The 17405-nt window shown below is 45.1% G+C and overlaps 1 protein-coding gene across 1 annotated transcript in view; it reads left to right on the top strand.

Annotated features, from left to right (window-relative positions):
- The window catches only part of LOC126298335 (dynein axonemal heavy chain 5), a gene marked incomplete at its 5' end in the record, with an annotated part of 791472 nt that overhangs the window by 743503 nt on the left and 30564 nt on the right, over positions 1 to 17405 (top strand). Inside the window, one exon of the mRNA XM_049989632.1 lies at positions 7543 to 7699. Within this exon, the coding sequence (XP_049845589.1) occupies positions 7543 to 7699 (157 nt within the window). The remainder of the gene's footprint in view (positions 1 to 7542; positions 7700 to 17405) is intronic.

The following is a 17405-nucleotide window of genomic DNA, read 5'->3' as shown; positions in this document are numbered from 1 at the left end:
CCAATCTACACTCCTGGAAATTGAAATAAGAACACCGTGAATTCATTGTCCCAGGAAGGGGAAACTTTATTGACACATTCCTGGGGTCAGATACATCACATGATCACACTGACAGAACCACAGGCACACAGACACAGGCAACAGAGCATGCACAATGTCGGCACTAGTACAGTGTATATCACCCTTTCGCAGCAATGCAGGCTGCTATTCTCCCATGGAGACGATCGTAGAGATGCTGGATGTAGTCCTGTGGAGCGGCTTGCCATGCCATTTCCACCTGGCGCCTCAGTTGGACCAGCGTTCGTGCTGGACGTGCAGACCGCGTGAGACGACGCTTCATCCAGTCCCAAACATGCTCAATGGGGGACAGATCCGGAGATCTTGCTGGCCAGGGTAGTTGACTTACACCTTCTAGAGCACGTTGGGTGGCACGCGATACATGCGGACGTGCATTGTCCTGTTGGAACAGCAAGTTCCCTTGCCGGTCTAGGAATGGTAGAACGATGGGTTCGCTGACGGTTTGGATGTACCGTGCACTATTCAGTGTCCCCTCGACGATCACCAGAGTTGTACGGCCAGTGTAGGAGATCGCTCCCCACACCATGATGCCGGGTGTTGGCCCTGTGTACCTCGGTCGTATGCAGTCCTGATTGTGGCGCTCACCTGCACGGCGCCAAACACGCATACGACCACCATTGGCACCAAGGCAGAAGCGACTCTCATCGCTGAAGACGACACGTCTCCATTCGTCCCTCCATTCACGCCGGTCGCGACACCACTGGAGGCGGGCTGCACGATGTTGGGGCGTGAGCGGAAGACGGCCTAACGGTGTGCGGGACCGTAGCCCAGCTTCATGGAGACGGTTGCGAATGGTCCTCGCCGATACCCCAGGAGCAACAGTGTCCCTAATTTGCTGGGAAGTGGCGGTGCGGTCCCCTACGGCACTGCGTAGGATCCTACGGTCTTGGCGTGCATCCGTACGTCGCTGCGGTCCGGTCCCAGGTCGACGGGCACGTGCACCTTCCGCCGACCACTGGCGACAACATCGATGTACTGTGGAGACCTCACGCCCCACGTGTTGAGCAATTCGGCGGTACGTCCACCCGGCCTCCCGCGTGCCCACTATACGCCCTCGCTCAAAGTCCGTCAACTGCACATACGGTTCACGTCCACGCTGTCGCGGCATGCTACCAGTGTTAAAGACTGCGATGGAGCTCCGTATGCCACGGCAAACTGGCTGACACTGACGGCGGCGGTGCACAAATGCTGCGCAGCTAGCGCCATTCGACGGCCAACACCGCGGTTCCTGGTGTGTCCGCTGTGCCGTGCGTGTGATCATTGCTTGTACAGCCCTCTCGCAGTGTCCGAAGCAAGTATGGTGGGTCTGACACACCTGTGTCAATGTGTTCTTTTTTCCATTTCCAGGAGTGTATAAAAGCCTCCTAACTACTGGGCTAGCTACTCCTACCAAGTTTGATACAATAGTCGTTCAGTACAGATGATAAAATACACAGGAAGAGAAAGAAGACTGGAAGACTAGAAGAACACTTTTAAAAGTAAATTCGCTTGATTGCATAGGAAGCTTCGATCCGTTTTCCTATCACAAGGGCTTTAATTTTGCATCTTAGGGGTATGCACACTGCAGCCACAACCACCCCACCTCACACTGGTCCAGCACTAATTTTCAGTGTCATCATACCATTATAAAGTTTATGGTAGTCCATATTCGCAGTTGTGAACACATTTCACACAACACAATTCTTTACTTGTTCTGACCAATCTATAAAAGCCTCCTAACTACTGGGCTAGCTACTCCTACCAAGTTTGATACAATAGTCGTTCAGTACAGATGATAAAATACACAGGAAGAGAAAGAAGACTGGACACCAGTTTAACAGTACATTTAGTATTGATGGCTAATAGTTGGCCAGTACTGTCAGATATCTAAAACCTCTGCTGTGTCCATGCTAATTAGTATTTTCGCATTGTAACTGCCATCAACTCCAAATCCGAAGGCAGGATCGTCTGTGAACCCCAACATTTGAAGTAAAAGCACGTGTATTACTGTCAACAACATACAGCCAGAACAGAAATAACCTCCTGGGCGGAGGGAACAGCTACACACATAAAAAAAGTTTTGCATCACCCCGGTTCCCAGAACTTCTGAAGATAGACGCTGACTGTGGATATTGTATCACAGACACAGTCCCTTTGACTGTTCAGAGATGTCACTAAACCCGCCCAAACATGTAAACAACCATGCCTGAAAAGCGCTTATTAGACGGAGGGGGTCCGACAGCCGATTAGTTCCAGTCATTCCGCCAGGAAGGAGGTACACTTCTCGTGTTGTCTGTAGTTCAACCATGCCCAGACGGTCAATACTGCGGTTCAATCGCGTCCGCATTGTTACTATGTGCCAGGAAGAAGTCTCAATAAGGAAAGTGTCAAGGCGCCTCGGAGTTAGCCTAAGCGATGTTGTTCGGACGTGGAGGAGATACAGAGAGACAGGAAAGGTCGATGACATGCCTAGCTCAGGTCGCCCAAGGGCTACTACTGCAGTGGATGACCGCTATCTACGGATTATGGCTCGGAGGAACCCTGATAGCAACGCCACCATGCTGAATAAAGCTTTTCATGCGGCCATAGGACGTCGTTTTACGACTCAAACGCTGCGCAATGGGGTGTATGGTGCATAACTTCACCCCCGACTTCCATGGTGAGGTCCATCTTTGCAACCACGACATCATGCAGCGCAGCACAGATGGACCCAACAACATGCCGAATTGACCGCTCAGGATTGGCATCACGTTCTCTTCACCGATGAGTGTCGCATATGCTTTCAACAAGACAATCGTTGGAGACGTGTTTGGAGGCAACGCGGTCGGACTGAACTGTTCATCGAGTGCAAGCAGGTGAGGGTTCCCTGCTGTTTTGGGGTAGCAATATGTGGGGCCTACGTGCGCCGCTGGTGGTCATGGAAGACGTTGTAACGGCTGTAAGATACGTGAATGCCATTCTCCAACCGATTGTGCAACCGTATCGGCAGCATATTGGCGAGGCATTCGTTTTCATGGATGACAATTTGTGCCCCATCGTACAGAACTTGTGAATGACTTCCTTCAGGATAACGACATCGTTCGATTAGAGTGGCCAACATGTTCCCCAGACATGAAACCTATCGAACATGCCTGGGATAAATTGAAAAGGCCTGTTTATGTACGACGTGACCCACCAACCACTCTTGGGGACCTACGCCGAATCGCCGTTGAGGAGTGGGACAATCTAGACCACCAGTGCCTTGATTAACTTGTGGACAGTATGCCACGACGAATACAGGCATGCATCAATGCAATAGGACGTGCTAATGGGTATTAGAGGTACCGGTGTGTACAACAGTCTGGACCACCACCTCTGAAGGTATCCCTGTATGGTGGAATAACATGCAATGTGTGCTTTTCATGAGCAATAAAAAGGGCGGAAATAATGTTTATGTTGACCTCTATACCAATTTTCTGTACAGGTTCCGGAACTCTCGGAACCGAAGTGATGCAAATCCTCTTTTGATGTGTGTATTTATACGAACATCGAATATTCTAAAATGCTGTTATTGACACAAACATAGGATATTCCATCGTATACAAGCATTACAAACATAAGACAAGTATTTAAAGAGCCTTCCAGGATTGATCAACACTAAATAATAAATAACTGGTCGTGTCCGGTTTCGAACTGGCAACCCGCAGCATGTCAGCCCCTGCCGCTAATCACTAAACTTTCCTGCACGCGACACCGCTCGCTACAGTAGTAATTGATGCTTAAAGATTTGGATGGCGATTATTATTTTGACAAAAGTAACATAGTGAGAATACTGTATGACGTATTATAATTGAATCATGTCCCAGACTAATTTACAATATGAAATCATATTTCAATTAATTTATCATTAATATTCCTTCCCTACACGAAAGAGCGATCGTAACTATTCGAAAAATGAGCACCAATCGTACTTCTCGATTTGCACTAGCTACCATTGTTAGTATAAATTTACATGCACCTTGTGTTATTAGAAGAGGTTACTGGTTTCATTGCTGTCCGCTGTTTTGGATTATTTTGCCTGCACAACATTAACAGACGTTCAGCAATACTTAAGTAAAAGAAACAAACAAAACATAAATAAATACTATCGTGAGCATGATATGCTCACAAGTTTCAGGAGGATAACATTACCTGGTGGGTGCTCCCTACTCTAGTCAACCTTTATCGACAATTATTGACTGGAACTTTGCTGCTGTATGGAAGCAGTAGAAGATATTGTTAATCATGCTTTCAACTAAAGCTGAGATCGCTTAATTACCAGGATAATGCCCAGAAGCTTTGTTCTGAATGGACACTATACTGCTTGACAGCTTGTCGCTATGTGGATCACCTTCTTACAGGAGAGTAAACTTGGCTTCATTGCTGTTATGTTCAAACGCAGACATAACGGAAGTGGTGAGTATTTGAAGACGTTCGAGGCTACACCACTAGTAGTCACAAAATACTAGCCTGCAAGAAGAAGAGAATGGTGTCTCTTTTCTTCATCTTGAGAACAGTGTTAAAACCTGCGAAGCATAACTGTCAAAAACAGCTATTGAGAACTATTACTCATTACAATTAAATATACGAAATTCTCATGTTTATGTATATGACTGATATTCAGTCTCTGTAGTAATATGATAATGGTCCAACTGGTACACTATAGATCACGGTAAAAAAATTCTAAATATAGGATAATTTGGAGTCAGGCAGCACCCAAACAAGAGCTGCAGCCTTGAAAAAATCATTCACCCATGAACTAGCTATCAAGCTCCTGTTGGCTTATCAGATGGTGGCGTTTTCAGAACATTATTTCCTGAACCAAGTCAAAATCTTCTCCAATGTTTTGCAGGCGTCGCAGAATCTAGGTTATGTGATCAAGAACGAAAAGGTAACATGGCAAACTTCCATTACGAACCTTTAATTTCGTTAACTTTTTTTTGCGCTTACAGCAGGTTGTACTTCACCAAGTACGTGAACGAGGCGCTTCCCGACATCTTGAAGATGTCATAGATTCAGAGGTCCTTCCCTATGCGAGCTTGTGCTGCGTCTCTGATGACCCGTCGTCGAGAGGATTGCAGACCCAAATCTTTCATCCTTCTATACTCCACTTCAGATCCTGTCTCTTACAAATTATGCGTCCTCATAGCGTGGAGAGAAGTATATTTCTGAATATGTTTTTCGGTAAAATTGTGATAGCTCTCCCGTACGAAAAAATTGCCATCTTGAATTTTGTTAACGTTGATCTAGGATAAGATAATGTGAAATGTCTAAAATGTTATATTATTTAATGTTATCTTGAATACATACAGCAACAAAACGACGGGGAAAATACCAAAGATAGCTTACAATGAATGATACGATGGTTATGGATGAAGAAACAGGAAAAACTGTGATAAAACAAACGTAAACTTTCTAGAGCTGAACATTCCTTCATAACAAAATGGTAATACAAATCTAATGGGAAAACAGTAATTAGCAAACAGAATAAATTTCTCCTCAGTTTCCAAGTGACGTCAATTCAGTTACATTTTACCTTCAATGAAGCGACTTGAAAACCGAGAACAGTTTACCCAATTATGTCGGCAGTTTTTACATGTCTGCTGAGAGAAACAATTTTCACATTACTTTCTGTTTTCTATCCATTTTACTTTAAACTTCCTGGCAGATTAAAACTGTGTGCCGGACCGAGACTCGAACTCGGGACCTTTGCCTTTCGTGGGTAAGTGCTCTACCAATTTTTTTTTATCTCATTTTGTTCCATTTTGTTCGTTGTATATGATCGGGGCGGACGTCTCATGACACCCGTTCTTGTTGTTCGTTGAACAGTTCACTCAGTTTTTTTTATTACAGAGGGTAGCTAAACACTCTGACCGAACACGCTGAGCTACCGTGCCGGCAACCAACTGAGCTACCCAAGCACGACTCACGGCCCGTCCTCACAGTCAGGTACTGGGGGAATTAAAGTTGAGGATGGGCCGTGAGTCTTGCTTGGGTAGCTCAGTTGGTAGAGCACTTGCCCGCGAAAGGCAAAGGTTCCGAGTTCGAGTCTCGATCCGGCACACAGTTTTAATCTGCCAGGAAGTTTCATATCAGCGCACACTCCGCTGTAGAGTGAAAATTTTATTCTAGACATTTTACTGTAGTTACACATTTTGTCTTTGTTTTTATCTCTCTGACGTGACGACCAAGTTTCACTATGAGGGGAATATTAGCACTTCTGTGTGCAATTTCTGTGTAAACTTTTACCTAGTTTTGTGTCTCTGTACTTTGAAATTTACACATTCACAGCACTGACAAACACATAGCGCATGGAATGTACTAATGATATATTGTTATCTTGCAAATATATACAAAATGTACACACAGTAGGTGTCCTCTCAAAATTGGCCGTTTCTATATTACTCATTAGCATTTCTATCTATTTTTCAGAAACGTTGTGCAAAAAGTAAATTATTATACTCAACTTTAGAGCCTGTCTCTTACAAATGATGCGTCCCCAGAGCGTGGAGAGAAGTATATTTCTGAACATGTTTTTCGGTAAAATTGTACATTTTAAATAATGAAGCGATGGTGTCAAAGGAATACAGATGATTTATTCCACTGTTATATTTGTTGGGACACTCGCGCGTTCTGATTACAGTATTCTACATTTACATCTACATGGATACCCTGCAAATCACATTTAAGTGCCTGGCAGAGGGTTCGTCGAACCACCTTCACAATTCTCTATTATTCCAATCTCATATAGCGCTCGGAAAGAACGAACACCTATATATTTCCCTTATTTTATAATGGTGATCGTTTCTCCCTATGTAGGTCGGTGTCAACAAAATATTTTCGCATTCGGAGGAGGAAGCTGGCGATTGGAATTTCGTGAGATGATTCGGTCGCACTGAAAAACGCCTTTGTTTTTATGATATCCAGCCCAAATCCTGTATCACTTCACTGACACTCTTTCCCATATTTCGCGATAATACGACACGTGCCGCCCTTCTTTGAACTTTTTCGATGGACTTCGTCAGTCCTACCTGGTAAGGATCCCACACCGCGCAGCATTATTCTAAAAGAGGACGGACAATAGTAGTGTAGGCAGTCTCCTTAGTAGATCTGTTACATTTTCTAAGTGTCGTGCCGATAAAACTCAGTCTTTGGTTAGCCTTCCCCACAACATTTTCTACGTGTTCCTTCCAATTTAAGTTGTTCGTAATTGTAATTCCGTATTTAAATCGTATTTATGTTGATATATAAAGCTTTAAGAGAATTTAAATTCACTTCTGGCCGAGTAGAGATGTTCCTAAACACATAACAAAGATGTGCAATAATGTGATGCCAATGCGTCTCGACCCACAGACATTGCAGCCTTTAGGCCAAGGCCAATATACGTCACCTATTGGTATGGTACGACACCCACCAATTACAGGCAGTTTTACATAGTAAATAAGACGTAGACGTTTTAATTTTCAGGTACCAAATCAACACAGCCAAAGAAATTCTCGACACTATTCTCAATGTGCAGCCAAAGGAAGGTGGGAGCCAAGGTGGCGAGACGAGGGAGAACATTGTGTACCGTCTTGCAGAAGACATGCTCGAGAAGCTACCCAAGCAGTACAACAGTTTCGAGGTCAGTAGCTATCCAAGTACTGATATAAGGAAACATCTTTTGTATTACGCAGACATACACTAAAATGGTTAGTTCACAGTTAATAACAATAGTAGAGCAGGCCATGTTCTGAGACAAGGGGGCCCATTGTCCTAGTGTGCCAATGTCACCAATAAAATAAGCCCCCTGGCCCGTGCGTCAAACTCCCTCAGCCCGACACATGGAAAGGTTATCGATCCTCAGGGCTGGTACCGGCACAAAGGGATATTGACCTAGTCAACAATAAACCCCCTTCCCTTCCTCAGGTACAAAACGAGGTCACCAAACCACAGGACTGATTCCGGGACAAAGGGCTATTTTCCTCGTATTCCAAGGTCACTCGATTCCCTCCGGTGTAGTAGTCATCCATCCCCCTTCTTTTCTTCATTATCCCAGTAATGTGTGTTTTGTCACTCACTTGTCCATTGTACTCTGTAGTGAATGGATCATGTTTGGTTTGGGAGATACTTCTTATAAACTTGTCTACATACCGTTGTGAGATGGAACATCAGATATCCTACTTAGAAAACGGTGGTAAATATTATTGAGACAAGTCATTTGAGATTCAGAAAATCTATAATAAAATGATGTTAGGACATTTTCTGCTCCCCACCCCCCACCCAGTTGCTAATTACTACAATTTCTACAGATGCCCACACCTGCATTCCATTAAAAAAACATTTAACAAGTAACGCATTTCATTATTCTAACAAAATTTACCGGTAAATAAGAAGCACAGTATCATATAATAACAAAACCAATTTCGGCAGTGCAACGAACAGACACTTTCTACGTTCTCTCTGCATAATTAGTGTGTGACGAAATGATGACGAGTCACAGAAACGTTACCTGTCACTGAACAACGAGTGACAGGATTCTGTTCTGGCCAGCCCCGTGCCGTAACAAAGTCAGGTGCCGCGCCACTGCCGTCGGCCTACCACTGCGTAGCATCCAAGCAATAACAGGAAATGGTTCAGGAAGTGCGACTGTCGCAGTGTCATCCGTGACCACAGGCTTCGGCCAGTAGAGCCCCCTACCACACATCATCCACCATAAGAGGCGCAGCTCGCGATTCACCCGCCGCCGCCTCGAGGGCGAAGACCTCATAAAGGCGGCAAACCTCCACCCCCCCCCCCCCCCCCTTGGGCTGATAAGGATCAAGTCCCCCGCCCCTTTTTATTACCAGAGATTCGTCAATATCGTTCCACACTTCACAGAGACAAGCAGAAGCGGAGTTATTCTGCTTAGAAAAAGACGGCAGTTCCCAGTACTGATCCATATGTTGGTGGGCAGCTGTCTGCAGGTTGATAAAAGAGTAATATATATTTGGTGATTGAATCTTCATCGGCCTCTAAAAATCCGCTACGCCTTGCACAAAATAAAACTTTAATAACAACTACGCTGTTAGCAAAGTCTTGCCAAACGGTAAAGTACTTGAAAATCGAACCATTTCCCAAAACGAATGACAGAATTTGCATATCCAACATTCATCGTCCCGATCTGGAAATGCAATCTGGTTATTGTAGTAATCACGTCTCTTTCTGACCGCATAGCGATCGATGATTTGTAATTACAGACTACAGAAGCTTCTCGTTGTTGAGCACCCCGTGATCCTAAGTCGGATAAAGCACACCTCCTTTATTAATTCAGCTTGGTAAGGGCCTCGGACTGACAGGCAGTCTATAGGTGTTCTGCAAGCCAGTCCTCTCGTAGATGACGAAGTACACTATGTGATCAAAAATATCCGCTCTGCTGGCTGAAAATGACTTATATGGTGTTGGCCCACTCTTAGCCATGATTACAGCTTCCACTCTCTCAGGCATACGTTCAATCAGGTGCTGGAAGATTTCTTGGGGAGTGGCAGCCCATTCTTCACGGAGTGCTGCACTGACGAGAGGTCTGGATGTCGATCGATCCGAAGTCGGAGTTCCAAAACATCTCAAACGTGTTCTATATGTTTCAGGTCAGGACTCAGTGCAGGACAGTCCATTACAGGGATGTTGTTGTCGTGTAACCACTCCGCTACAGGCCGTGCATTACGAATAAGTGCTCGATCGTGATGAAAGATGCAATCGCCATGCCCGAATTGCTCTTCAACAGCAGGAAGCAATAAGATGCTTAAAATATCAGTGTAAGCCTGTGCTGTGATAGTGCCACGCAAAACAACAAGGGGTGCAAGCCCCCTCCAAGAAAAACCCCACATCACAACACCACTGCCTCCGAATTTTATTGTTGGCACTACACACGCTGGCAGACGACGTTCACTGGGCATTCGCCATACCCACACCCTGCCATCGGATCGCCACATTGTACCGTGATTCGCCACTCGACACAAAGTTTTTCCACTGTTCAATCGTCCAATGTTTACGCTCCTTACACCAAGAAAGGCGTCGTTTGGCATTTATCGGCGTGATGTGTGGCTTGTGATCAACCGCTTGACCATGAAATCCAAGTTTTCTCACCTTCCGCCTAACTATTATTGTATTTGCAGTGGATCCTGATGTAGATAGGAATTCCTGTGTGACGGTCTGTATAGATCTATGCCTATTACACATTTCGACCCTCCTCAACCGTCGGCGGTCTCTGTCAGCCAACAGACGAGGTCGGCCTGTATGCTTTTGTGTTGTACGTGTCCCTTCAACTTTCCACTTTACTATCACATCGGAAACAGTAGGCCTAGGGATGTTTAGGAGTGTGGAAATCTCGCGTAGAGACGTATGACACAAGTGACACCCAATCACCTGGCCACGTTTGAAGCCCGTGAGTTTCTCACTTGATCTTAAGGAATTACTATCTTCTTCATCAGATACCTGCATTCTAGGTCTTACATTGAATGCTCTACGAATTTGTTACGGAATAAATCCATTCGCTTTAAAAATGCTCTTGAGGTATGTAATCTCTTCTTGCAAATTATCTTTATCGGTTACAAAGTGCGCACTATACGCTAAGATCTTAAGGACACCTATGGTCTGTGAAGGTTAATGGCAGCTACTGGCATGTAGATATAGATTTGCATGCATAGGTTTACGATATACGGCATGTCCTAATGTGCCATCAACTTTATGGCGAACGACAACATCCAAAAAGGGAGGCAGCCGTCTTTTTCTATTGCCATAGTAAATTTGATACTAGCTTGGATAGAATTGAAATGCTCAAGAAATCGATGTAATTCATCCATCCCATACAGCCATACTACAAGTTTATTGTACATGTACCTCTAGAAGACCGTTGTTTTAAAACTTGCTGAGCCCAGTGCCTTGTCTTTGAAGTCTTCAAGAAGAAATTAGCTACCAGTGGGGAGGGGAGGCTTCCCATAGCAACTCCATCAATCTGCTCATAAAATTCTCCATTAAATTGAAAATAAGATGACTAAAGCACAGGTTCTTATCAAGCTGTGATGTTCTTATCAAAATGTTGGCCGACAAGAGATAAAGAGTCCTTTAATGGTACCTTGGTATATAATGATACCACGTCAAAACTAACGAGCACATCCTTACCATTTAGCCTGACATTTCTAAGCCTCAGAATAAAATCCATATAATTACGAATGTGATTTGGTCATCTTATTTTCAGTTTAATGGAGCATTTTATGATCAGATTGATTGAGTTGCAATGGGAAGCCTCCTCTCCCCTCCGATAGCTACTTTATTCATGGACTTCGAGGACAAGGCACTGGATTCAGCAAGTTTTAAACCAACGGTCTTCTGGAGGAACATGGACGACACATTTGTAGTATGGCCGCATGGGATGGATAAATTACATTGATCTCTTGAACATTTCAATTCTGTTCATTTTAGTATCAAATTTACTATGGAAATAGAAATAGACAGCTGCTTCCCCTTTTTGGATGTTGTCGTTCGCCATAAAGTTGATGGCACATTAGGACATGCCATACATCGTAAACCTACACATACAAATCTATATCCACATGCCAGTAGCTGCCATCAACCTTCACAGACCATAAGTGTCCTTAAGATCTTACCCAGAGTGCGCACTTTAGAACCGATAAAGATAATTTGCAAGAAGAGCTCACAGACCTCAAGAGCATATTTAAAGCGAATGGATTTATTCCGCAACAAATTCACAGAGCATTCAATGTAAAACCTAGAATGCAGGTATGTGATGAGGAACAAGATAGTAATTCCTTCAGATCAAGTGCGGTTTTGCCCTAAATGGGTGTTCTTTCCTCGTAGATAGGCCGTATTCTTGAGAAACCACTGTGTTAAGGTGATATTCCGGCCTCCCACGAAGATTTCAGCTTTACTCGGCTCTCTAATGGACGATTTATTGCTTCGTAAAGCGGGTGTGTATCAGACTCCTTGCGGAAATACATGGGTAAGAACAACACGCACCGTTCATGAGAGATGTGTGGAACATCGAACAAAAGCATACTTATCGCAACCAGACAAGTCAGCTGTGGCCGAACATTGTATTGATACAGGACATACCATGAACTAAAGTGATGTGAAGACTTTCTCACTTCCTTTTGGGATTCTGTATTCAAGGAAGCTATAGAGATTAGATTAGCTAATAATTTAATAAATAGAGATAATGGTTTTAATTTGGCAAAGCATGGAACCCGGCTCTTGGGGTGATTAAACTGCAGAGAAGCCGTCATGGTGTCACTGCTGCCTAACACACATCGAATGTCTGTACGCCTTCACCATGTACGTGACCCGCATGTGTAGTACTGCTGTGGTGGTGCATATAAGGCTGCACTGGGACATTGTCATCAGTCAAACTCCTGCCCAGCCGGACATGGGGACTGCATCTTTCCACCATCCTTCACACCTACAAATCCTTGATCCGACCCATCCTTTGTTATGCCAGTGTCACTTGGATTCAACCCCTCCCAGATTCTATAAAGTCCTCCAAGTCCTTGAATGCCATGCACACTGTCTCGCCTTCTGTATCCACCTCCCATCCCCCACACGGATCCTCTGCGAGCTCATCCCCTTCCCACATCTTCTCCTTTTCCTTGAACATATCTGCACCCTGTACATTGTCTGCCGACTCGATCCCCCCTCCGCCATCCTCTCTACCCCTAGCCCGTTTCCTCGCCTTTACCATTGTGTCCCGCCTTCTCTCCATCTCCACACCCTCCACCTACTTTCCCAATGCAACTTCCACCTACCCCTCCCAGATAATGAACTTCACCCTGGTCTCCACCCCTCCTACCAACTGTAATCCCACCTCCTCCACTGAGCGAGGTGGCGCAATGGTTAGCACACTGGACTCGCATTCAGGAGGGAGACGGTTCAATCCCGCGTCCGGTCATCCTGATTTAGGTTTTCTGTGATTTCCGTAAATCGCTCGAGGCAAATTCTGGGATGGTTCCTTTGAAAGGGCACGGCCGACTTCCTTCCCTAATCTGATGAGACCGATGACATGGCTGTTTGGTCTCATCCCCCAAACAACCCAATCCAACCTGCCTTCTCCATCCTATTCCTCAATGCTCCCTCTCCCCTCCTCTTCCCTTCCCCTGAGCGCTTTTCCTTCCTCCTACACACCCTCCCTTTTCTGTGCTCGCCTTCTGTATTTCTGCACTCCCTCCTGACTTGTCTTCCTTCTCCATCTCCCACACCACCCGTCTCCTCCCTTTGGTGCATTCCCCAATCCCCCATTTTCCTTTTCCTCCTACCCCCTCCAGCCCCCCTCCACCACTGCACCTTCCTCTCCCCTCTTTTTCCCTTCTCTCAGGCCTCCTCTCCCTCAGCAGGTCCCTTCCAGCAGTTTTTATTCTTCATGTGTGCACCATCACTTACAGTGGATTTTTAAGTGTGACTCGTACTGGTGCGTTTTTAGACTGTTGCAAACTTTTAATTTGTGTGTGTGACTCCAGTGTATTTTCTGTGCCCCACGACTCGCCAATTGTGTTCTTTTAACTGTATGTCGACTTTTTTAACTGTTCCACAATTAATGTCCCCGTGTCAATGTCTATTTTAGCCCTATTGTCTCCATTTATTATGTTTTATGTACCCCTTTTTTCGCCTTTTTTATGTATGGTTTCCTCTTTTTTAACTATAAGGTCACTTGGCTAGAGGACGGAGAACTGTGCCGCTGCCATTGACAATAAATAGAAAAAACTTTTCATAGGTCTTGCGACTCATTCTGTGGATGGCCAGACGATACGCGGCCTAAATATCAGTGGAAGAAGGTTTATTTGCGTGGCTGCATTCCCGGAAATTAATGGACTATTCGTTATGCTGCAAGAAGTTGAAAATGCACATGAAGTAGTAATACTTAAGTGCTCTAGATGTACACACAAACGTGAAAGAGTTGTACCGGTTTAATACCACAGATGGTCGTGCTCCATGATGCCTTTTTAAATTGAAATTTACCCCCTCACATCTATTAAAATTATTCCCACCTGCAAAAAAGATGTCTGTTATACATCTCTATTCATTTTTTTTCTTTTTTTCGTTCTCTTGTAGCGTGGTTAATGCACCACTTCTCATATGGCTGCTGGCCGTAATCCTTGCATGCGATAGGCATATTAAGACAGGTCAGCCTTGCAAAAGAATATGACCCGGACATAGTGAACACCATATATAACAAAATTATATAAAATATAAAGAAGAGCAAAAATTGCATGTGCAGATGGTGATCACAAATTCCGGAGAATGGTAATTACAATTGTTCTCATTACATCACTTAATACTGAGCCTTGCTGCAAAGTAATGAATTCGAATATTTTATTCTGTGTTCAGAATCAGTTGAGATATTACTTTATCGACTTTCCAGCTTCGCTGACCCAAGTTGCACTCCTCTGCCAGTAGAGGCCTCTGAATTGTATCGTGTAACATGGCAGTGTGGAACATAACTCCATCGGTATGTGAGAAACGGCGCACTGTATTCAAGTTACTAACCGCAGAAAACATGCCTCCAATTGAATCCACACAAGAATGAAACCTGTGTACGGTGATGATTGTACCGAGTTCAGTAATGTGTGACATTGGGTTGTCCATGCTTGTAATGAAGAAACAGTGGGGCTAGCCTCAACATGTGTGACAGAGCTCAGAGTGGACAATAGCGTATGGCAACCGAAGAGACTCATCTGCATCGGACTGATGACCTCATCAGAGAAAATCATCGGCTAACACAGACAGAGCTCTCAGGTTACTGCAGCATGTCGCAAGAGCTTGTACTGGCCATCATTGCACAACTGCACTAAATAAAACTGTGTGCACTTTGGGTGCTTCGAATGCTCACTCCTGGAATGAAACAGAGGAGACTGGATATATGTCAACAGTTTCTGTTGCGGTTTGTGCGTGAGGATGATTGGTTCCTTAACAACATTGTGACAGATGATGGAGGCTGGGTTCACCATTTTGAATCCGAAAACAAGAGAGTATCAATGAAGTTCTGCCACAAAGGATCACCGACACTAAAAAGGTTCAAGAGTATGCCACCTGAAGGCAACGTCATTCTCACAGCGATCTGGGATGTTCGACGTGTGGCGCACTTGGAATTAATGCCTAAAGGTATCATCATAAACAGAGCAAGGTACTGTGTGGCCCTCAAAACACTGAAATCATGAGCTCAGGGAACTTGTTCATAGATGGAGCACTCAACCCAACACCTTGGGTTCACTGTCATCTATCATCCTCCATAGAATACCACCTTGACCCCATCCGATTTTGATCTGTTTCCAAACCTTAAAGAAAATCTTCAAGGACTTCACTTTGACAGTGATGAATCTGTTCAAGCAGAGGTAAGGTTGTGGGTCAATCAATTAAGTCAAACATTCTACGGTGACAGTATCAAGAAACTGGTCTCTCGGTGGGAGAAATGTGTTCGACACCAAGTGACTATGCTGAGAAATACATGTGACCAAGAATAAAGATTTAGAATGTTAATAAAGCTTTCTTTATTGAAAAACTTTTAACAGTTTTCACATAAAAAAATCGAAGGCATTACTTTTAAGTACACCCTCGGATAAAAACGCAAGCGCCTGATAACCTACCACATAAGAATAATACATATGGGAAATCTTGAGTCTATAAAATATCATGTCGTGACTGCAAAAGCTATATTGGCCAGATGGGCAGGTCCTTTGACTTGAAATTTGAAAATCACACCTACACCAGCAATAAAAAGCAATTAGATAACGTAGATTTTCCCGGCGTATCAAATACTGATGATTTTCACGGGTTTGCAGCCGGGTTCCATCGTCCTGACGACAACACGTTATTTCGGCGCACTATCTGGCCGCCATCTTCAGGTGAGATTGAGTGCACAATCACGCCGGAACTGAAGAGACCTCAGATTCGGCGGCTCCTTTATACCGCGGGTACTGGCCGTTGCGCGTGCGCGAGCAACGGAAGAGCTGCCCTCTGTGATGAGAATTGCAGCAGCGCCAGCGGTGAAAACTGTCAAAAGCGAGGAATCGCAAAATTAAAATGCAGCAGTTCGGAAACCAGACCGTTGTTGTTTTATCTGAGATAAAATAGGTAATTTACCTTTTTTGGATGTCTTAGTACATAAGAAAGAAAATGGAACTTTGGGACACAGTGTATACCGAAAACCTACGCATACGGACCGCCATCTCCATGCCACAAGTTGTCATCCACAACATCAACGCTTGGGAGTTTTACGTACACTGGTCAAGAGGGCTTACGCTGTTTTGGATTCTGATAACTTGAAACAGGAGTTGGATCACCTTAAGGTGAGATTGAGTGCACAATCACGCCGGAACTGAAGAGACCTCAGATTCGGCGGCTCCTTTATACAGCGGGTACTGGCTGTTGCGCGTGCGCGAGCAACGGAAGAGCTGCCCTGTGTGGTGCGAACAATTGCCTCTTACCTCTCCGATGTCTTTTCCATCCCCGATGATCCCCAATTCGATTACTCCCTCTTCCGGGATGTCCGCGATCGAACTGACACCTCTACCTCTGTCCCTCCCCTCGCTCCTGGTTTCCAGTACTTGGACAACATTGCACACACGGAACTCAATGCCCCTATCACTACACAGGATTTCATTTCTACATTCCGCACGAAACGCAACCCACAATCGTGTCACCTACCGTCACCTTCGTGAAGCTCCTGTCTCTTTCCTCTCCACCCTGGCCAGGCTCTACAATGTAGTCCTGTACACCGGTTACTACCCCGACCTGTGGAAAACCTCCCGTATCCTGATGTTCCTTAAACCTGGTAAACCACCGTCCGCCGTCTCCTCCTACTGTCGCATCAGCCTTACCTCGGTCTTCAGCAAGGTCCTGGAATCTATCCTCACCCCCGCATCAACAAGCATCTCCGCCAGCACCGCCTCCTTTCCGTTACCCAGTGTGGCTTTCGGCCGCCCTTCTCTTCTGACGATCTTCTCCTTCATCTCACTCGTCTCCTTTCCGAACGGCTTAATTCCCGTCGCTCCGCAATCTTCCTCTCCCTGGACCTCGAACGTGCTTATGACTGCATATGGCATTCTGGTCTCCTCTTCAAGCTCCAAACCCTCGCCCTTCCCATTAACTACGTCCGTCTGATCGGCTCCTTTCTCTCGCACCGTCCTTCCTATGTCACCATCCGTAACACGGATTCCTACACCTTTTTTCCCTCCGCCGGTGTGCCCCAAGGCCCCGTCCTCTCTCCCCTTCTGTACATTTTATATACGCCATCACCCCCCGTCCACCTTCTCCAGTTTGCCGATGACACTGCCTTCCTTGCCCTTGCCCCCACCCTGCAGCGCTCC

The sequence above is a fragment of the Schistocerca gregaria genome, chromosome X (assembly GCF_023897955.1).
Source record: "Schistocerca gregaria isolate iqSchGreg1 chromosome X, iqSchGreg1.2, whole genome shotgun sequence".
In the NCBI taxonomy this organism is placed as follows: domain Eukaryota; kingdom Metazoa; phylum Arthropoda; class Insecta; order Orthoptera; family Acrididae; genus Schistocerca; species Schistocerca gregaria.
This window is presented reverse-complemented; position numbering and strand designations above follow the sequence as displayed.